We start from the raw sequence: 24,107 nt of genomic DNA on the forward strand, positions 1-24,107 counted from the left end.
AACTTGACAAACTGAAAACTTGACCCCTGAAATCTTGAAGAATTCAAAATAGGCCTATCACCATTCTCGTAAATTAAGAATCTATATGTAAATTCAAGTTAATCATTGAGTAGTTCAGACGTGATGATGCGTCATTCTTGAATTTCCTATCTATACGCCATTCTTCCCTTTAGAATACTGAGTTGGCTGAATCACCAATTTTGGCAAAATTAATTATTCATTATTGTGTAAAAATTATTAAAACTCGTCAATGATTATATTATTTTTCTGTGCATTTATATTTTGTTTATCAAGTACTTGGATTATTGATAAAATTCAACATACATAGATTATCATGCATCAACAAAATTGTATCATTTGTACTGCTGTTATTGGATTAAAAAAATGTATTTCTTATTTTTAGAACTCGTGGCTGGAGATCAAGGCTTCTTTTTCCAGTCACGCCACAAACTATTGTATTTTAATGATTATGTTTATTTGTAAAAATATTTCTTGTTTTTGGCAATAAATTCATTGTTCATTCATTATTATAGATACAGTAATATAAAAAGATGCGTCATTCGTGATATTATCACCTCTGAACTACTCAACTGATTAACTTGAAATTTTTCATAAAGATTCTTGATTTACAAGGATGGTTATAGGTCTATTTTAAATTCTTCAAGATTTCAGTAGGTCAAGTTTTTAATTACAACCTTGCGGAGCACGTATTAGCTGTTAGTCTTCCATATTCACAAAAAAATAAAACTAAAAATATTCGCGAATAGTAAGGTTTTCTCATGTTGAAGTTTAGAACCTCTCTATTTTCTAAATTTTGGTTTGTTTATTTCTGGACTCGGAATTTAATTCAAAGTGAAGCATCATAACCTACCTCTTAGACATTGTCTTACTACTATCAAAATTCGGAAAGGGAACAGTTTTGGGCTAGGCCTGTTGATCCTTTTCTAATCATGTATTTTATTTGTGCATTGGTTAATGTAAATGAATAAATAAATTAATATAAATGAATATTACTTCAGTTTTTCATTTCTCACTTTTAACTCAGAAGTTTATAAAATTATTTCTAATTGTCTATTTCAGGAGGACATTATTGGGAGTACGTAGAGCCTTGCCGAGTGAACATTGAGACGCAGACTGAACCAATGGACATCAGTCCAAGTCCTGAACCGAGCCCACGTATCGTTAGTCCCACTGACAGCATGAATGGCAACCTACAGTTTACTCATACTGACGTAAGTAGCCAGGCATCGGTTTCCATTCATTTAAATCAATGCATTTCATCCCATCATACATCCAAACCTTGTTCAATATGATTCAGTCATTTATTCATCATTCATTGATTCATTCTATATTACATTCAGTTCTATATTATTAAGTCAAATCGAGTTAAGGCTAAAAATAAACTTTCTACTGTTGATATTTTCTAAAGTTTTTCAATTTGTATATCATCAAGCTATCAAAATGAAGAAGTTTTCTCAGGAAAACATTTTTTCCGATCATTACTTTTTGAGATAAGAGCGTCTAAAGTTTAAATTTTTGGGACAGAACATTTCAAATTCGGTGAGAGATAAATCCATGAGATTCAAAGGATTAATTCTTCATGGTATTGTTGATTGAATAAAACCAAAATTTTTTGAAAATATAATTTTTTTGAGAAAGCTATTCAATTTACCAAAAATAACTCAACTAAAAGTTATTTTTGGTCATTTTTAGTAAATTGAATAACTTTCTCAAAAGTTAATATTTTCAAAAATTTTCTGTTTTATTCAATCAACAATAACATTAAGAATTTATCCTCTGAATCTCATGTATTTATCTCTTACCGAATTTGAAATGTTCTCTCCCAAAAATTTAATTTTAGGCGCTTATATCTCAAAAAGTAATGATCGGGAAAAATGTTTTCCTTAGAAAACTTTTCCCATTTTGATAGCTTGATGATATACAAATCAAAATACTTTTAAAAATATAACAAGTAGAACGTTTATTTTTTGCCTTTGCACAGCCTTAAGGTTTAGTTATTTTCATATAATTGAGTTCAAATTAATAATGTATCATTTTTAAATACTGATATTTCTGCTGTATTTTTTGAGAAAATAAATTTGATTTGATTCATTCATTCATCATGAATTTATTCAGACATCATTCATCTAAACTTTATTCTACGTATTCTACATTCATTTTTTCTACTTACCATAATATATTTATCCATTCATCGTTTGTTGATTAATTGATTCATTATTTATTCTATTAGAATCACTAATAGGCCTACATGCCCTTTGATTTTTAAATACATGGCAGGTTTCGGCCATTTATGTCATTATCAAGTATCTCAATTATGATATATTATTGCCTATATTCACAAAAAAAAACTAAATAAAAGAGTAAAGTGGAGTGAGATTAAGATCCCATTATTGTTCATAAGACACCTATTTTCAGTAGCACAATTGAATTATGTTCTTTTTGTGAATTCATTCATTTAGACACTTGCAAAATACCTTATGAGTCGAAACATGTCGTGTTGATTCGTTTCGAAATATTTATCTGTATTCAACTACAGATTTTGCAGATTTAACTACAGTCAATTTCTAGTTATACACAGTGGATGAATGTGTGGATGTCTTGAGGGAAGAAAATTACATATCATAGAATTATTACAAAATAAAAATTTCCTTTAAATCAACTGAAATTAATCGATTTCTTCCAGGGGCTGCTCCTAGAGGCAGTGTTTTTTTCTTTGACGTCTCCTCCTTGCACTATTGTACTTTCTGTGTTTATTATTGATTGTGACGATTCAATGTTGCGAAGCTTGTATTTTATATGTAACTACTTGAATAAATGAAATTTGATTGATTGAGTTAACTATTTATTAATTTAATTTCACCAATTAATTACAGATGTAGTAATATTTATCAGTATTCAACTACAGATTTTACAGATTTAACTACAGTAGATTTTTAGTTAACTATCAGTTAATTTTACTAATTAATTACAGATGTAGTAAGTATACAAATTACCCGTCTGATGAAAGGCTAGGCGCACACCAGTTAGACAAGACAAGACAAGACATTATCAGACACGTTCAGTCACAATACTTCACATAGTTGCTTACATGTCTAATTACAATGACTAATCAGTGTGAGTTGCGGCATAAGCAACAATGTGAAGAATTGTGCCTAAACGTGTCTGATCATGTATTGGCTTGTCTTGACTAACTGGTGTGCGCCCAGCCTAATCAGTGTGAGTTGAGTTTGAGTTGCTTGTGACTCAACTCACACTGATTAGTCATTGTAATTAGACATGTAAGCAACTATGTGACGTATTGTGACTGAACGTGTCTGATAATGTCTTGTCTTGTCTAACTGGTGTGCGCCTAGTCTAATATTGTATTTATTCAGAAGGTAAAAATACTTTGAAGATTTTTAGATGTTTTCAGAGCTCAATTTTAATAGTTCCATCCTTATTTGTTCTATTAGGAAAGCTGTTACACAGAAGAGAGAAACGGGAACGAGAGGCTGAGCGATGACGACATCTTGGAGAGTCTCGGCCGCAAAGTGAGCGAGATTTTGAACAACGGCAACGGAGCCAGGCTGGCTGAGGACAGCTCCGACCGAGAAGATGACGATTTGCCACGGCTTGGCTCTTACAGCTATGCGCTCAAACGAAAGAGGTTCGTCATATTTACACTCTTGTTCATTCTTTTTCCTTAACACTTCAAACTTAAAACAAACTCCGAATTTAATATTGAATGACGTTCTCAAGCACATATGAGATCAATTATTATTATAAAAAGAAAATTCCAATTAAATGCTGTAAATCACCCCGAAGACTTCTGCTACTGAAAATATTGACAACAGGGTAAACAGCAAGATGGATTTTCAAAGAACGCTACTGTTTACCCTGTTGTCAATATTTGCAGTAGCAGAAGTCTTCGGGGTGATTTACAGTATTTAATTGGAATTTTCGTTAATAATTATTTATTTATTAGCATTTGAACAAATGCAACTTTTCAATTTATTTCCATCTATACATATGAGATTGGTGAAATTTACACTCTGTTCATTCAAATTATTTTAGTGCACGGTTGCACAAAATTTTGATGAATATTAACGGTGATTAAATTACGCGGTTAACCGGTAAATGCTATAAGAGCCCAGCAAAGGAGTGAAAGACGTTTCTTATTAGCACTAATCACAGTTACAATTAGACACACTAGTGCAACCGACCCTTTAAATTTAAAGGGAGCTCGGAATGTAATATTGAATGATATTCTCAACAAGCACATGAGGTTGGTGGAATTCACACTCTAACATATAGGCCCGGTTGAACAAAAGTCTGCTAAATTTCAACGGTTATTGAATGAGGGTTAAATACTACAAGAACCAATCAGAGAAGAGAATTGAATTTGATGAACATAAAAAAAGTGGTAGACGTCTTTAATAATCACATTTACAATTCAAAAGTAGACATTTGTGCGAAACCGGAACTTTCAGTTTAAAGCAAACTCGTAATGTGATGCTGTTTTCAAGGGCAGGAAGTTGAATATTTTCATTTAATTTCAAAAATACTTTCAGTTGAAAGCGAACTCAATATTGTAAGACTATTCCAACAATATAAACATTTACATTATGCTTGTTTTTTCTTACCTGTGAATGATTGATTGTTTGTTTAAAAAAAATTGTTTTTAATAAATTTGTTTGTTTTGCAGCATCGGACGCAGGCCGATCGGGCCAGGCTGTAGAGCGCGACGCGCGAAGCTGGTGATGCCTATCCAGATGTCGGACGAGGAGAACACATCTGAGAGGAGTCGCGCAGCCTCCAGTCGGTCCTCTACCTTGGAGAGTCTGCCAGCTGTCAAGGTTAGCATCAATCATGCTATTAAATTTATCGATTCATCATCTCATCACAGAATTGTGACGTCCGGTTTTTTTTGAAGACTGAAAGATTGTGAGTGTCCGGTTTGTAGGACACTCATTAATCTTAAGCACTATGTGCATGTTACACAAAAGCCGGTTAAATTTTAACTTCAGAAGGCCTGTTTAATAAGACGGCTTCTCTGATTGGTTCTCGTGGAATTAATCACGGTTAAAATTTAACCGGCTTTTTAGCAACCGGGCCTAAAGGTTTTCCACTCATTTAGCTACGCTGTGCTGAAATACGTTTTTGGAAGATGTAGCCGTCCTATCTCCCAATGTTAAATCCATGCTACGCTGGTGTGAAATGGACATATTGATTAAGGCTGTGCAAAGGCTAAAAATAATTTTTCTACTCGTGATATTTGTCAAAGTTTTTTTGATTTGTATATTATCAAGCTATCAAAATGGAAAAGTTTTCTCAGGAAAACATTTTTTCTCTGATCATTACTTTTTGAGATATGAACGCCTAAAGTTTAAATTTTTGGGCAGAACATTTCAAATTCGGTGAGATATAAATCCATGAGATTTAGAGGATGATTTTTCATGGTATTGTTGATCTAGTAAAACAAAAATTTTCTGAAAATATCAATTTTTGGAAAAGTTATTCAATTTACCAAAAATAACTCAACTAAAAGTTATTTTTGATTATTTTTAGTGAATTGAATAACTGTCTTAAAATTTTATATTTTCAGATATTTTTTGTTTTACTAGATCAACAATACCATGAAGAATCTATCCTCTAAATCTCATGGATATGGATATGGAAATCTTCATGGTATTGTTGATCTAGTAAAACAAAAATTTTCTGAAAATATCAATTTTTGGAAAAGTTATTCAATTTACCAAAAATAACTCAACTAAAAGTTATTTTTGACTATTTTTAGTAAATTGAATAACTGTCTTAAAAATTGATATTCTCAGAAAATTTTTGTTTTATTAGATCAGCAATACAATGAAGAATCTATCCTCTAAATCTCATGGATTTAACTCTTACCAAATTTGAAATGTTCTGTCCCAAAAATTTCAACTTTAGGCGCTCATATCTCAAATAGTAATGATGAGAAAAAAATGTTTTCCTGAGAAAACTTTTTCATTTTGATAGCTTGATGATATACAAATCAAAAAACTTTAAAAATATCACGAGTAAAAAGTTTATTTTTAGCCTTTGCACAGCCTTAAACACTAAACCTAGCTCCGCAGTGCAGGCTGGATGCTTGTCTGACTCGGACTAGGCGCTGAGACAGCAAGTAATAGCAGCGTTGGTGGGAATGCGAGCGGCCGCAGTAACATCTTCCACCAGCAATGGTCGGCGTAGTTCCGCCTAGCGGACAGACGAAAGATCAATCCAGTCGGTTATTTGATCCCTCCAGCCAGGCTCAGCCAAGCAGCCGAGACAAAAGAACAATGGAGTGACGGTCTTATTCGCGTCATCAGCAGTTTTCTTTCTTACGATTTTTTACTTTCCTTGCCCTACTACCATAGGTAAGGAAAGTATTGCTTTCCAAAAAAAATTAAGGTACCCCAATTTCAAGTTTTCTATACGTTTCAAGGTCCCCTGAGTCCAAAAACATTATTTTTGGGTGTTGGTCTGTGTGTATGTGTGTGTGTGTGTGTGTGTGTGTGTGTGTGTGTGTGTGTGTGTGTGTGTGGTGTGTGTGTGTGTGTGTGTGTGTGTGTGTGTGTATGTCTGTGAACACGATAACTCCATTCCTAATTAACCGATTGTCTTGAAATTTTAAACTTAAGGTCCTTATACCATGAGGACCCGACAATAAGAAATTCAATAAAATTCAATTCAAGATGGCGGAAAAAATGGCGGATAATTACTAAAAAACTATGTTTTTCACGATTTTCTCAAAAACGGCTCTAACGATTTTCTTTAAATTTATACCATGGATAGCTATTTATAAGCCCTATCAACTGACACGAGTCTCATTTCTAGAAAATTGCAGGAGCTGCGTAATATTCTCGAGAAAAATGGCGGATAATTACTAAAAAACCATGTTTTTCACGATTTTCTCGAAAACGGCTTCAACGATTTTGTTCAAATTTATACCATTCATCAGCCCTATCAACTGACATGAGTCTCATTTTTGGGAAAATTGCAGGAGCTCCGTAATATTCTTGAGAAAAATGGCAGATAATTACCAAAAAAACCATGTTTTTCACGATTTTCTCAAAAATTACTCGACTGATTTATTTCAAATTCATACTCCGTATAGTTATTTATCATCCCCATCAACTGGCATGAATCTCCTCTCTGGGAAACTAATGGGGGGTTCACCCCATCCTTGAGAAATGTACTTTGTAACCTCCTTCTCGTGCATGAGGTAGGTAGGTAGAGCAGTCTATAAAAATAACACATAGTCGAGATATTTCATCTGTAGAACAGCTGTTTTGACGACTTTTAAAAAATCATCGGATTTCACAATTTACACAAAGGAAAAAGTACTCTGAAAACAATAATTATATACACACATATACAGTAGTCCGATCGTAGTTTCAAATAATTATGTTGCCACCAATCGTCATTATGTTATTCTCTGAATTATTATCGTTAAAGAATGAGGCTCCCAGTTCAATGAGCAAGGAAAGTTGTGTGAGTGTACCACACCAGATTTTTTCATTTTTGTGTTGCCTATAAACTCCAGTCACCAGTAAAAAGTTTCCAAAAACTTGGTGTACTACCATATTAATGAATTTTCATGATGACTTTTCATTATTTAAAAACATTGTTGACATTCTGAGCCTTTAGGCTAAACTTGGGGTCGCTGAGAACGAATCTGCAATCAGAATTTCTCTATCACGAAAAATAACGAAAAAAAACCAGCTGTTGATCTTCCGGCAACCGTTAACAGTCATCCTGCAATGCGGCCTAAACACTTCCAAGCCAGACACCCATCTCAAATGACAACAACGTCAAGCTGTGAGAAACCATCCTGCTCTGCGGCGCTAGGTTAAGGGCCGGTTGCCGAGCTCGGGATTTAGCTAAGTCCTAGACTTTAAACAGCTGGAGTCAGAAAATTGGCTTTCCAAAACGGGGCGTAGTCATAGTCATAGTCACGTTCAAATTGAATTTCGAAAAACTAGAAAATTGAACACAAAATAAAATAAAGAGAAAATAGTGTAAAGTTTCGGCTATTTTGAATTATTTAGGAATGTTTAATTTTGTCAAGGAAAACGTTTCCAATTATAGAAATGAGAAAGATTATCATTAAAACTGCGACTACGCCCCGTTACGGAAAGCCAATTTTTTGACTCCAGCTGATTAAAGTCTAGAACTTAGCTTAACTAGCTCGGAAACCGGCCCTATAAAGGTGTGCAAGTGTGCAAGCCCTAAATTTACACAATTACACAATACAATTTACATGGATTAGCTTCGCTACGCTGAAATATATCTTCGGAAGACATAGCCGTTCCTATGTCCCAATGTTAAATCCATGCTACGCTGGTGTGAGCGGGACAGATTCATTAACATACATTAGGTGCTATACGTCGGCAACCGTACGTCTTCGTATACGTATCTCTAGCTAGATGTGAAGAGCCTCTAATGCTATCAAATATATCGATTCATCTCTTCACAGAATAGAGCCCGATTTCTAGGACACTTCCATTAATCTTAAAGAGAGTGAAAACACTTGTAGAGAGTAAAACGTTGATTTCTCTATGGTATGTGTGTGTGTGTGTGTGTGATGTATTAAGATAAATTTAAAATTTTGCAGAAAAATCTTGTCTGCAAACAGGAGTGAAATACATTCAGAACTCAATTTATTAAATAAATTTTATTAAGATAAGTATTTTCATTTGAGTTCATAGATAAGCATTTTTAGTTGAGTTCTGAATGTATTTCACTCCTGTTTGCAGACAAGATTTTTCTTAAGCAAACAGTATTGTATTCAATGATCTGTAATATCATTTGTGTAATGGAATTTGTCATGTAGGCGATATCATTGAATAAAAGTTGATTTGATTTGATTTAATGGACCATCATTTCTATACATTTGAAAATTGTTTATTAGATTCAATAAGTGTGCTAGAAATAGGGCCTAACATTAAATATTGTGAAGGAGCGACTTGATTGAGGTGATCATCACCTATACAGTATACCAGTGAGGTATACCTATAATACGTTGAATCAAATTCTATAGAAATGGTCCATTAGATTTGATAAGTGTCCTAGAAACCTGGTCTTAAAATATTGAAATTGTGAAGGAGCAGACTTGATTGAGGTAAACATCACCTATATTGATTGAGGTGAACATCAGCTGAATATTGATTAGGATTTTGCAAAATCTCATTGGGTCTTGGGAAAATGAATAGCTTTTGGGAAAAGATAGTACTTATCTCTTTCCTATATAGGGCTACTTGTAATATAAATATAAAGAAAATAAAAATCTCAGTACACTTTTTTAAAATATTTTATTTTATGAGTGATAAAAATTTTAAAAAAAGGGTACTGAGATTTTTATTTTCTTTATATTTAAAGATAGTACTGTATACAATTTTGTTCGAATATTCATTCATTACGGTATTTGATTTCACCAGCATTTTATTGATGTTTTCTGTTCTAGACTGTAAGTAACTTATAAGTGATTTATCATCAACATAATAAGACCTAGGTGATTCATGCTGTCCTGTTTTCCAACACTATTATGGTAATTCATGTTTTCATCAACGAAATGATATCTATCGAATTGTATTGAATTCACAACTTTTTGATTGACTGATATTTTGAATTGTATTGTATTGAATTTATAACTAATTTATTGATTGATATTTGTATTTCTTACAGAGACCGGCCAGTTGCATCACGTCGGAGTCTTCATCGGAATCTGAAGATGCCAGTGAGGCTACTGTAGCATCACAGCTTTATCAACTAAAAATCAATGACTCCGAAACTATTGCATAGTCGTCACCTCTCAACATTCCGCCATTTTATTTGAGTGTGAGCGAGAACGAAAGATGAATGAAAAGAGTGCGTGAATGGAAGAGAACTACGTTAGAAAAATCATTATTAATTTTTCCATCGTTGTTTCTGTACTAAATTTTCAAGTAAAAATGAAAATATTCTTAATTAAGTTAGGCTAGATTTTATTGACAACTACAGTTAATTCGTCCAAGATTGGATCAATGCATGCATGTTCAACGAATGTTTTTTCGTATGTAAGTTGTAAATTTATGTTCTCATTGTTACTAGTGATAAGTATTTTTTAACAGACTGTTTAATTGAAACTGAATGAACGAAACCATGACATTATTCTACTATTAGCTTAGTTCAGCGGAAAATATTTTTTAGAAAATCGTCGTACTTAGATTGTTGAGTACAGTACGGTACTTACAAAAATAGATTAATAGATCGTTACTAGTGATACTGTACTCTTGTTATGTCCATTGAAAGTGTCTTCTATTCTTATGCTGATTAAGTTTAGAAACTCGTGTATGATGTAAAGTTGGGTGAATTGATAAGTATCCATAAAATTTACAAGCAATAATTATGATATAAGAAACTCTTAACATTAACCTGTATTCAAGTAGACGGGTGCAATAAATACAGGCATGCCTAACATATTTGATAAATTAAAGTTAAAGATCTAAATTTGATTTTTAATATTTCTAATTTTGACACTCATATATTTTCAATTGATAAACTATTCATAATTCACTAATCATCGATTGATTTTAAAAATTATTGATTAAAACATACTAATATGTAAAAATACCTACCAATTTAAAATTAATTTATAAACGTTTTATTCTTTAACTTATGACGGAATTAATACATTTCTAATTATTCTAATGTGCTCAGGGATTTCTAAAGCAATCATAGTAACTGATAGGAATAACTTTGAACTGCCAATTATTTTATAAATAATATTAACTAACGCGTTCCTCCACTGTTGAAATTTTATGTAGTTATACGAGTAATACAAAACAATAAAGTTAAAATTGAACGATTATGAATATTTTTGTTGTTAAAATGGTTCATTCTCATATTTGACTCTCAGGAATAATATTATTATGGATGCTTATTGATTGCTCAACTATTATAATGTATTATTATCTAATAAAAAATTGAAATATATTTGGCTGGTTGCACAAACATCAGTCAATTTTTGATAGACGGTCATCCGTTACAAATTGATTAGAGATCAACCTTGGTTGGCGTTTATACATCCGTCAATTTGTATTTTTATCCAGAAATCGTGAGAGAAATGGGATTATTTCTAAGTGTGTACATGTCGAGTATTTGTTGCAAGTTGGTAGTAAACGCAATAATGTGAACTTGTACACCATTTGTATTATTATTATTTTTGTTTTTTACAAAACGTAAGAACCTATCTATTTTTAAGAGATAAATTGCAGATTGATTTAAGGTTTCTGATTGCGAGGAACGGAACAAATACTAAGGAACTCATACTGAGTTGAAAACAGAGATTTGGAATTTAACCATTTTTGTAGTTGATATTTTTTCAAAAATAGTCTATTATTTTTGTCAACTGACTGATGTGTTGAAGCAAACTATTTTGTATAACTGTAGTTGAAACTATACAGGATAGTTTCTATTGAAACTATACTGACTTCATTAGAAAGAACGGTTGTATCTTAATGAAAATTTGTTGAAAATACTCAACAACGTTGATAGAATTGAACAAATTGAACTGCTGGTTTTTCATAGAAGATATTATATACATCACAAATCCAAGAAATTAAGATTTTTAGAAGTCTAATTACTGGTTGCACTAGCAACCATTTAGGCCTACGTATATATTTTTAAAATTATACTGCAGAGCATATTTCGAGATGTTTCTTTGAAATACTGAAATCTGGAATTTCTTTGTGATCATCCTACAAATTTCGTCCAAGTTCTATTATCAGCAAGTTATTTTTTGTTCTATCAAAACCGGTACTGAGCAGCTTTAAAAAGCGACACGTATCCAATTATTTTGGCTTGCAGCTTATACAAAATTGTGTATTTGAATTTTCAAATAGGCTACCTAGATGTTAGACCTGTCATTCAAAAATCAAAGAATTGTTAATAATTATAATGAATCAATAACCTTGTTCCAAATGTACAAATCTGAGAAATGATTTTTATAAGTAATAAAGATGAAATTGTCAAATCAAATTGGTATTTTTCATGTTGTTCAAACCTGTTTGTTTCTTTCAAAATTATACTTATTAAAATCATGAATAATAAATCCAGTATGGACCACAGTTAATCTTGTGAGAAGATTGGGTTAAACCATAGAGAAACGATAGCATAAGTAGATATCCCATGGTATAGGGCGTTTATGTCGCAACTTTTACTGTTATCCCAAGCCGATAGTACACGTAGTTCTTTCCAGTGCTTAATTTGTAAATTTTGAGGTGCCGGATCTCTGGCTGGCCCGACTACAGGGGGATTGGAATACCCTCCAGGGGAAGGGGGTCCGGGGGACCACCCCCGGAAAAAATTCTCTAAATTAGCCTTAAAACCCGTTTCAAACGTGAAACAAGTACGGATTTGACAAATTAAATGGTAAAGGATAATACTTCAAATTGCCAGACATATTTACTCATTCACATGCGTGTGGACGCGAGTTTTTATATTTTTAGTTGCAACTGTTACGTTCCGGTCGCCCTGGGAGGTACCGGAACGCCGTTCCGGTGCGTTCCGGCACAAATTAAGCTCTGGTTCTTTCCCATGCTGTGTGACGCTGGTAGTCTCTCAAATTGTGCCGTTCATACACTCTCACCCCAACAAAACAGTAAAAATTGACAATAATCGCAGTAATCGGCTTGAGAACAGTAAAAGTTGCAAAAATAAATCCCTATACCATGGGATATCTACTTACTCTATTGTTTCTCTATGGTTAAACATAAATACCGCTCTGATTAAATTTATAAGTTTCATGTCAAAACCATCTCTACTTGGTCATGTTCAATAATTTCAACTAAAGATGGCTATGCTCATAATCATATCCTTCTATACTTAAATATCCATCCACTTTATAGTGCGCGACCCGTAGCTTTGCCTCCGTGACTTTGAAACTGCATATAGGCAAGGTATGGTTCGCGGGGTGATATTCCTACTTTTAAAAAACATATACGCTCCACAGTAGGCCTATCCCTAGATGGAGTAAGCTAAAAGATGTTCGATGTTTTTGAACGGGTAGTATTGTAGTCTAGTTGCTCTCCGCTGATAGGCAAAGCTACAGGACCCGGACTGTACATACAGTCATTATCATTCCTCGTAAACTTCAATTCATATAATAAAAAAAACGTTGTTGAATATGAATATTGATATTATGGAACTTTTCCATAATTGAAAATCCCACAATTTAAATCTTGTTCAAAATTGAAACTGTGTTTTTTCAAATAAAAACATAAGGATTTCAAATGTAGGAAAAAGTAGCTTACAACAGTTGTCCCATTTGAAAAAACACAGTTTTAATCTTGTTCAAAATTGAAAATGTGTTTTTTCATATAATAAACATAAGGATTTTGAATCTAGGAAAAGTTAGCTTACAACAGTTGTCCCATAACACAATTTTACATTTTATTTACATAAATTACAATCTTTAGCTGTATAAAAGAAGGTGGAAATGTTCAACTGAAACGAATATTGTGGTCTCACGATGGATTGTCAGCATCTGCAGGGATGTGGGGTTTATCTTGTTCGTTGCTGTAACCGCTGGCAATACCACTGCGTCCCATGACCGTTTTCACAACCTCGGTTTGACCAATGGCCGGGTCTAGGCCTTGCCACGTTCTGAAACAGTTTAATAGAAACATGAAAATGAATTCATTCCATAACTTACATGAGTAACTGAAAGAAGCAATATTACAGCATTTGAAAAATACTATTCATATTGAACAAATTGTAGAACATAAATAAAGGTGCAACGCCCCTATAGTGAGATCCACGTTATTATGACAGTATTTGATCAACTTAGGTTTTGCTATCCTTGTCTATTATTCGACAAAGCCGGTTTTGCTATCCTTGTCTATTATTCGACAAAGCCGGTTTTACTATCCTTTTCTAGGTCCACAACGATGCCAATTATATTTTGACAGTGTAGAAATATAATTAATTAATGCAGAGAATCGGCATCGCTATTCTTCTATCTTTATCCACTGCCGAACGTGGACCGCACTATAGTCTCGAGAAGCATGGTTAGAGCAGTCACGGCTGGAGCTCATAACCTATAAATTCATTAGATTCGATGATTCATTAGATATGAATCGTAAAAGTGAAAAATTAGCCGATACTTCTAATTCATCTGCTGCCATAATGTTCATACAACATAAAAATCGAATGAGTCATCGAATCTAATGAATTATTAGGTGACGTGCTCTAGCCGTCTCGGCTCTAATCACGCTGCTTATAGCTGCGCATCTCGAGAGGAATTGCACCTTAAGCTTAATGTAAGTTTCAGCATTAGTTCAATAGTGATGAGAAATTCAAAATTTCAAAATATTTCTGATTTTGACAGGATGATTTTGAAACACATTTTAAACCTTAATATGTTTTTATACTGAATACATTTGACAATAATTCTTAGAAAGCTCAATAAAGGTGTCGGTTGTGAATCAAGCAAGTTCAATTAGGTAGTAAAGCAATAGCTTCATATAATTACATTCTAATAAGATTGAAATTTGAATTCATTGCAAGATATATCATTCACAAAGAGTAAGTCACGCATCAGAATATATCAAATTTACAATACATCAATACTATATTTCTAATGATTCAATTACGAGTAGTGGAGTGGGAAGTAAGGCTCAACTCACACTTACGCGACTCAGTTCGAGAAGAGACTCGACTCTAGTCGAGAGCATGTGTTTTCAAATGGTGACAGTCGCGGAAACTAGAGTCGACTGGTCTGAGTCTCACCATTTGGAAACATGCTCTCGACTAGAGTCGAGTCTCTTCTCGAACTGAGTTGCGTGAGTGTTAGTTGAGCCTAACAGTTTGAATGAGTATTTTCATGTAGTTGAACAATTTTGAATGAGTACTTCAACTGTTTGCACAAAAGTGCGTTAACGTTAACTTCTTTCTTCCAGATTAAATGCCACAAGAGCCAATCATATAAGCCTTCTTTACAAAATACCCTTCTCTGATTGGTTCTCGTGATATTCAATCATGATAAAAAATGCAAAAGGCTTTTGTGCCACCGGGCCCTTGACTTGGAATGAAACTGAGTGATTACCTATTCGATAGATGGGAAGACACAACGTTGACAGACATGTTGGCTCTAGTCTGCACTGACTGATCGCTACATGTTTCCTCACTGCTACAATCTGTGGTCACACATCTGATCTTGTTACTCAGTAAGGAGACATCTGGCTCTTCATTTTCCAAAGTGCCGGACGGAAGTGGTTCAAAACATTCTCCACCTAAAATAATATAGATGAGAAATTAGAATAGTTTATAGTTAAAAGATTATATATGAAATATTGTAGTTGAGATTCGTGCATTTCTTGAGAATCGTGGAAAAATGTTTTTATTTTAGAATAGTCTGATCTAGAAGTAGCTTAGTAGCTTGAATAGTCTGAATGAGATAGTGTCTGAATGAGATTCAATGTCTTTTTTAAGAATATTATAGATGAGAAATTAGAATCATTGATCATTAAAACATCATAGATGAGATATTGTAGTTTTGAGATTTATGTATTTCTCGAGGATCGTGGAGAAAAAAAAATCTGAATAGCCTTCTAACATCTCAATAGCTTTCCCTCCTCAAATAATTGAAATGAGATGAAATGAAACTACTCTACTCTACAATTTATACAGGGAACACAGAAATGATATTGACCTGGGATAAAGTCCCGGAAATCCTTGCTGAGTTTGTTTGTGAAAGGCCTTGTCTCATTTAGGGCCAACTCAGCCTCAGCTAAAGACAGCACAGGTTGGAGGAAGTCTTTTTCGCTTTCCAAGACAGCTTCAGGGCAGGATATCATCACATAAACGTCAATCTGCACAGGAATAAGGTAATATATCCAATAATAATGAGGTAATAAATAAGGTAGTATAATACACTAAAGTCTATGTTTCAAGGTGTAGTTTTAAACAATTTTGAAATTTACTTTACAATTTTCAAAACACCAAAAATACATCATAGATGCATATCATCCTAATTTGAAGAGTTTGACAAATTCAAGACAGAACTTGAGTTTGTGGCCTAGGCCCGACTTGACATTAAACACTGGTGTGCCTTTTGAATGACATCGGACTCCCATAGACAGTAGACACCGTGGATAACACCAAACACATAACGCCATAGATACATAGAGGCATCATATGCCTGATATTGTATGTCATTGCATTTATGCATTGAAGGGATTGCTTCATTTTAGAGTGGATTTCTTTTTCTATTTATAGAAATTGTAAATTTTTCTGTAAGGGTCATGTTTTTGTCTGTTATGTTGTGGACTTCTACAGTATGTCCTTCATAGACAAAACTTCTATATTTGAAAACTATGAATGTGATTAGATAAGATAATATTAACTACCGTACCTATTTCTAGTAATAGGCCTAATATACTTCTGATCAAGTCAAATTCTATCATAATCATGTTTGAAAGATTTCAACCGAACGTTGGTTGATTAATTATTATTCATGAATATATTTTATTGAAATCATACTGTGTGCATTCATTAATTTTTCTCTTTGATTATCGAATTTATCAAAATATTCATTTTTGAATGTTTTAAACACTACTCACATTTTAACTGTAACTCGAGTCATTCAGTTTTCAAAAATGTTTCCAATTCAACAAGATCTCTCAACTTAATTTTATCATGATTCGATTTCAGTTCTTTACTGTACTTAGTTTTTCTTCCAGCATCGACTAACCTTAGGAAAGTTCCTGAATGGTTCCAATTTAACAAGAATCATCATCTTTTAGTTTTTTTATGTATTTCTTTCTGAAACGACTAACCTCAAGAAAACTAGTAAGTTCATATTTTAATTCTCTTCAGTATTAATTTCTTCTTAAAGCGACTAACCTCAGGAAAGTTAGCAAGTTTGGCCGCATTCGGTTTGCCGACAGAGATGACATAGCACTTCTTCTGTCTTCGTCTAGCCAACGCTCGTATCCTGTCGACAGCTTTCAGGTAGCCGTCCACGCCCAGGGTGGCCACCAGGATGCCGACCGACTTGGCATCCTTCAGTCGCTCCATCAGGTAGTAGCGACGCTGCACGCTGCGGTTGAACGACACGTCTTTCATAGTCCCATCTGTGTAGTAGTAAGTTGTACCTGTAACAGGAAATAAAACTATTACAATTTATCGATACAATATAATAATAATAATAGTTGGCCTCCACATCACCCCTTACAGCCAACCCGTTCCACCACATGGCGCCAAGTGACTAGTAAGTATGCTTATGCATTTTCGTGCAATAGAACGGCTCATGGCCTTGGTATATTGCAGCTGTCAAAAAAAAAAAACATTTAGAACTCGTATCACTCAAGTATATTTTACATTGTTCGAATTTTCCTCTTAAAAATGTTGGGTGCTTCAAAGAAGTCGATTTGATTAGACAATTTATTGCCAACTTCAATACATCTCTCCAAAGGGGAGGTACAGCTTCTTAGGAAAGCGTGAAATTCATGATAATGTCTCAAATTTCGTGGAGGAACAACGACTCCAACTCCTCGATCACCAATATTCACTTGCCCATGAACACATTTATATAAGAACATCGCATCAAAATGGTTCTTCTCCATTCCAGAGATTCAAATTTCACGGACTCGCAGAATTGTCTGTAAGAGAGTTCCTCCTTGTCTGGCATAAGTAGTTTTAATACAAGAAGCACAAATCTTCTTTGAACAGATTCAATTTTCTTAGATGTACATAGTCTGTCTCTGTTCCAAATAATAGAAGCATACTCCAGATGACATCGGACAAGTGAACAATAGAGTGTCTTTATTGTGAAGGGATCCCTGAAATCTCTTCCAATCCATCTCATAACTCCAAGTTGTCTTCTTGCCCTAATATGATCAAATATAACATCAATTATCGATTTAGAATAAATTTTATAATTATTTTATTCAAGTAAATGTATAGGTAATTTATTTGTAAATAAAATATAGGTAATTATGTTTATTTAATTATATTTTTAATGATACGCCATATTATAATGAGTTTGTAATATGTCTTGAATATTCTAATTGTCAATAATTGAAATTGAAGGATAGGTTGTACCTGGTTATAACAATACAACAATCGTTATTGTATTGTAACAGGTTATACAATTATTACTTTTATAATTGAATACGTAACAAAAAAATACATGCAAACAACAACAACAAACAATACACACTAAAACAAAATAAAAAGAAAGTGGTGCAAAAAAAGGATGGAAGATTGAAGGGTTTTCCAACTATGGATATCCATGTAGTAGGTAAACCTTCAATCCTTGAGAAGGTGAAAAGGTATCAGGAAAAGTAAATAGACGGTAGATATGAAAGGATGGGATGGGGGAAGAATAATAAGGGAAGGATGGAAAAAAGAAACAGATAGGACCAGGTGTTAAAAAAAAGATTTGAAGATGAATTACAAAGGATTGCAGAATAAGCAAGCATACAAGTCAGAAGAGTAAACTTTGAAAGAAACATCTCATAAATGGAAGAAATAATTGCATTTGATCCAAGTGTTGATATCCTGTTTAAGTTTTTTAGTTATTCTCGCACATTCAATATACTGTTCGGGGATTGTATTAATGATTTTACTGCTTATGTATATAAGTTGTCTTCTGATGGCTTCTATGTTTGTATTGTGAATTAAATATTTATTTGCTATAGGCCTTAGGTTGTATAGGCTGTTGGCAGCGTAACTATTTTGTAGGAGGGAAATCAGTTTTATGCTTAATAATAAATTTTACTACATTCAAAATAATATATAATTATTGTCTAATTGTGAGAACATCGAATTCCTGAAAAGTAAAACTGGTTGGGAAAAGTCTAGGTTTATTCAGAATAGTATTGATGATCAATTTTTAGCATAAGAAAAGTTCATCCAAATGTGAGCTATAAAATAGATCATAGTCATTACGTAGATTGAAAATAATGGAGAGCTTTTATTGAATACATTAAGAACAGTGGTAGAACGAGAAAACGAAAACTAATAAAAATCGTAAAGTTACTAGACAGCTATTTACAGATGATGATCTTTTATTATATTATTGCGGATGATGCTCACATGAGCTTTTGGCTTGTGCGTGGTTAATGGGAAGTGCGAGAGTGATTTGATGAGATGTTCAAACGTCCATGCCTATTCGATGGAATTAGGTGGGATTCGAACCCGCGACCAGGTAGCACTAGCAGACTGAATGGTGCAACACCTTTGGCCCGCCGCAAAGTAGACCCACGCTAATCCACGAAAAGCAATCCACGCCAATGTTTTGTAAACCATTGCTAGGCTTCTCCAAACTTCTGTGTAATGATAATAATACATGCAATGAATGATCCACTTGTCAGCTGATTGATTATGAATAATTCTATAGCAATGATTTACAAAACATCCCACGGCGTGGGTTGCTTTTCGTGGATTAGCGTGGGTCTAATTTGCGGCGGGCCTAAGTCGACTCGGCCATCCTGGCCGGCAAATCTACAGAGATATAACAAAATGTTAATAACTCAATCCTCATAGATTCTATTAGTTTGAACGGAACTTGACAAACACATATGTCCATCATATGCATGATAAGTTATGTTCAATCTAATAGGATCTATAAGGATTAAGTTATTAACATATTCTTAACAACTTTGGTTTAAGCGCAGCTTAAGGCATCTAATTACTGAAAGACAGGTCATATTATTTGATACAAATTTCAAGACAAGAAAATTATACTTAGAATTATACTGTGCCTGAATGAGTTTATTTATTTATTTACAAAGGTAACTTTCTACAAGTATTTCAAGGCTAGGTGATGATGGATGAAATGATTTATAAGTAACATGACTCATAGGAAATCTTATAATAATAGAAACTGTATTAAACAGAATAAGAGTACTTCAGGGTTTAATAAAATTTCAGTGATGAATCTCAACATTGAAGATCGTGTTCAAATGATAAATCTCACGAATAAGATAAGTTATACAAATTTCAAAAGGAAAATCTTACGAATAGGGTATAAATTACACGGAAAATTATTGATTGTATGATTGTTATAGAGACCTTCTTCAAAATTGTAAATCATTGCAATGATTCATGAATTATTATACAAATGAATGAAAATAATTTCGCACTCTATGCGATTTTGTATAGTAAATATTATCACAAGTCTAAGACTTAATTATACAAGTTATACGATTGTGGAACCAGTTGATATACCATAGTAGAGGGCCTAAAGGTGAAGACTGAAAATGAGAACTTCAAAATACAGTACAGTATATTACAGTATACAGTATATTATGTCAGCGTATATTATAAACGTGAGTTGAATAAAACTGGTAGCCTACAGTAAATTGTATTGATAAACCAATATCTTCTAGAGATACAATTCTCTCACCTGAGAACAGTATGGAATGATTGTAAAGTGTTTGAGCTTCATAAGGACCGATAAATATGATTTGATCAGGCTCTCCATCAAGACAATAAGTTCGCCCAAGTTTTTTTGTAGTGTGCTCTTTGCTTGTGGACATCTGGCAATCACTGGAACAGGCTGTGCTACTGTCCGATCCATCCAATAGTTCGGCGAAGACAAGATTTTTGAAATCTGACAAGTGGTTCTTGATTGATTCTGTGAGAAAAAAGATGAGATTTACAAAACTTGAAATGTCAATATTTGTACATTAGCTAGGAATATTATTTGAAGAGACTTGAATAAGACACAACCATTTGTTAGAATAACGATTTTAACAAAATTATTTATTCGATTGTTACACAATAATATAAAAAATCTCTAGTAAAATGCCAATTCACTGGACTACTAAATATTTATAGCTTAATTGTCCAAACACTGATACTATAGTGAGGTCCACGTTATAATGGTAGTGGAGAAAGAGAGGAGAACAGCGTTGTCGATTCTCTGCCTTGCCACTGCGTTCTATAGAGGATAGCTGATACCAGTATATACGATGGTATCTAATTAACTGTTTAAAATAATCAATTATATTCTGTAAAATTGAATATTTTGTTGATTAATTATATTTACTTCTACATTATTAAAAAACGATCGAAGCTAGTTTGCAACGTTGCGAAGCTAGATAGGGATAGCGCTGTCTGCTTTGTCGAATAGCAGGTCGGATAGACAAGGATAGCAGCTCCAATATTAATAAAATACTGTCATTATAACGAAAACCTTACTATAGTTTCAAGTACTGTCTATAGAAGACAAGATTTTAATAGATCTATAGAACTGTAGATCTGTAGTAGGTCACTATAGTTTTTTTTTGTTTCGTTTTAACGAATGAGCAGTAATGCCAACTAAGCATTATAAGGATTTATAAACTATTTAATATAAACGTTAAACTATTATAAACTATAATAACTATAAAAACTTATATTATAAACTATTTATAAACGTTAATATAAAAGATTTAATTATACATATTATTCATACCTTTGCAATGATGATACTGGATGTCGAACAATATCAATGTTTGTTGATCTATCCGTCTGTTCAGATGCGTTTTTAAAGCGTCAGCACAATTTTCCACATCGAGATGGGCTTTTGGAAAAATGTAGAGTACGGGCAGTCGAGAGGTTGGACTCAAGCAGGCATGCCCGAAATGTATTATGCCATCGGCATTCACATGTTCTGACGCTACTTCGTCTACACAGCAACTGAAAAATTGTACAAAAAACTTAGATCATTCTAATTAAACTAGAAAAATGAAATGAGGTTTAGATACCTTGAACCAAGTAGATTAGATTATTGATTATTAATAATTCATATTGAAATATTTTAAGTAGGTTTATTTAAATGATAAAATTAATTTAAGTAGATTGAAATGTTAGAGTTCTAGATTTGATAAGTGATAAACAGTCTGTACAAGATTTTTTTATGTTGATTGTTATTAAAACTAGTCTCAGAGACTAACCATTGATTTTCATTTCACTATAAATTTTACACTATGAAAAAATTCATTTTAATTCAATTTACACTATTTTACACTATGAATAACCATTGATTTTCATTTCACTATGAATTTTACACTATGAAAAACTATAAAACTTCAGTTCATCCATTGATGGCCAAGTAATTCTGAGATTATGAGACCAGTAAAAATGATATAGTCTGCGTATACTATTACAAATTGATTTTAAACTAGTTGAAAATGCTTTCTTCTCTTCAGCCTCCTTGTAAGATCTTCGTTCTGTAGTAGTTGGCTTGCCTCAGGGTTGACATGATGATGGAGTCTCGACTCATGCCCCATGGCAAATCGGCTTATCTCACTGGCCACAAATGAAATGCGTAGATCTCTATGCAAGTCATTGTTTCTGATCTACCAAGGAGCGTTGGCCATATTCCTTAATACTTTATTTTGAAATTTCTGTATCATATTGATGTTACTTTGACAGGCCCATCCCCATAGTTGGATCTCATACACCCAAATTGGTTTTAAGATTCGGTTGTAGAGAATTATCTTGTTTTTCAAAGACAGGGTGGATTGGCGACCAAGCAACCAATACATTTGTCCATATTTTATATCAAGCTGTTTTCTTTCAATTTTGATGTGCTCCTTCCACTTCAGTTTTACATCGAATGTCATTCCAAGATACTTTTCTGTATTCTCACAGGGAATTCTATGGCCATTCAGATTGATGTTGATGGTTTCTGTCACTTTTTTGTTGGTCAAGTTGATGATCGATGATTTGGATTCATTCAGCTTTATTTTCCATTTTGTTGTCCATTGGCATAGTCGATTTGCAGCTAATTGAAGAGTGTTGGATGTCTCTTCTATAGTGGCGCCTGAAGTCAGAAGTGCAGTGTTGTCAGCAAATGTAGCAACAGTGATGCCAACACATTGAGGAATATCACACGTGTACAACAGGTATAATATGGGCCCGAGAACGCTTCCTTGAGGTACTCCTGCCATAATTTCTCTCAGGTTTTTCTGTACAAGATGATAATGTTTATATAATAAATAGAATTCATGGAATTAAACATTTTCTAATATAACATTGATTTTGATAAAATAATTCAAAATTTACCTCCCATAAGATGTATCTCCAAGGATGTACATTTTATGACTAGTTTGCTTTTCAAGCCATAGAGCAATTTGCACTGAATTGTGCAGTAGAGAATCTGGAAATTGGAGACAAACCTGAAAAAATACAAGGACAATGTAGATCACAAGAAGACACAGTGAAAACAAGTTACTGATAATTGACATCCTTAGTAAATTCATCATTACAGTTAAATACTTTTAAATCCTTAAATACTTTAAGGATCTCTCTGCCAATAAAAGCCATAAGAATAAAAAAATACTTTCAAATGATTGTGAGAAGTCATATAGTGAGAATAATGAAGCAAAATGAAGGATTGATCAATATGCAACTTTTATCAATCTGTTCAAGAATCAACTAAATTGTCGCTTTAGGCTGTACCGGAACAAAAATAAGGATATAGTGTTATATTGTTCCTTAGTGAGTGGTTGTACTGAGAAAATACATTTTTCATTAATTACATCCCAACTAACCCATTTCAGAATTTAGAATGGATAGGCCTATGAAACTTAATTTTTTAGCTTGAGAACAACTAACTGACTTACTGTGGTTAGATTTTTCTCTTTGATCCACTCAACACATCTCTGTAGATCAAATTTTTCAATCAATTCGTTTTCTGATGAAATGGACGGCTCCGGTCGAACATCAATTATCCTCTCAATGACGTCATCGCCACTAGAGCTGAAACCAGCCATCTGCAACAAATAAATGAATTGGTATTAAGAAGATTAGAAAGATACAAAATAGAATAATCTAATCTTATTTTCATCTAACGAACAAACTGTGGTAGTTTATTAAATTTTTCAAAGTTGGCTTGGTATGACAAAAGTGCGTCCTTCGTAAGAAGGGCAAGTTGATATTATCTTGCCTCCTGCTGATGTAGCTATGCAACTTTCATAAAAAACGTGAACCTAGCTTATTAAAAGCAGCAGTGATCTGTACATACAAGTACAGACTGCTGAGATCTCTCAGGATTCTCAAATGCCTCAAAATAGATTGGTAGTGTTCCTTTCGAAGTAGGCAGATGAAGT

The 24,107-nt window shown here is 33.3% G+C and overlaps 2 protein-coding genes across 2 annotated transcripts; one reads left to right on the plus strand and one right to left on the minus strand.

Moving 5' to 3' along the window:
• Positions 1–1,087: 1,087 nt before the first annotated feature.
• LOC120351831 (mitogen-activated protein kinase kinase kinase 12-like) lies at positions 1,088–12,039 on the plus strand (the record flags this gene model as incomplete). The annotated part of the gene is given in 4 exon segments (XM_039430369.1): positions 1,088–1,232; positions 3,474–3,667; positions 4,706–4,856; positions 9,706–12,039. Coding segments are annotated over 4 exon segments (607 nt in total), but the record flags the coding sequence as incomplete, so codon positions are not given.
• Positions 12,040–13,427: 1,388 nt separating this feature from the next.
• LOC120351832 (2-(3-amino-3-carboxypropyl)histidine synthase subunit 2-like) lies at positions 13,428–23,777 on the minus strand. The gene is made up of 8 exons (XM_039430370.1): positions 23,622–23,777; positions 23,062–23,174; positions 21,467–21,690; positions 20,414–20,644; positions 16,906–17,156; positions 15,713–15,872; positions 15,107–15,293; positions 13,428–13,665 (listed from the first exon to the last, which is right to left on the minus strand). Exons 1-8 carry the CDS (start codon positions 23,769–23,771, stop codon positions 13,527–13,529), a joined length of 1,455 nt encoding a protein of 484 aa, XP_039286304.1. The 5' UTR covers positions 23,772–23,777; the 3' UTR covers positions 13,428–13,526.
• Between the last annotated feature and the right edge of the window lie 330 nt (positions 23,778–24,107).

Source organism: Nilaparvata lugens, chromosome 6 (genome assembly GCF_014356525.2).
Source record: "Nilaparvata lugens isolate BPH chromosome 6, ASM1435652v1, whole genome shotgun sequence".
NCBI lineage: Eukaryota > Metazoa > Arthropoda > Insecta > Hemiptera > Delphacidae > Nilaparvata > Nilaparvata lugens.

What these genes read in the sequence shown, in the direction of transcription:
- LOC120351832 (XM_039430370.1), bottom strand. Translation starts at nt 23,771, where the DNA reads ATGGCTGGTTTCAGCTCTAGTGGCGATGACGTCATTGAGAGGATAATT. An exon ending in AAGAGAAAAATCTAACCACA is followed by an intron (nt 23,175 to 23,621) that starts GTAAGTCAGTTA and finishes GTATTTTTTCAG; the next exon opens with GTTTGTCTCCAATTTCCAGA. An exon ending in AACTTGCTAACTTTCCTGAG is followed by an intron (nt 15,873 to 16,905) that starts GTTAGTCGCTTT and finishes ATTCCTGTGCAG; the next exon opens with ATTGACGTTTATGTGATGAT.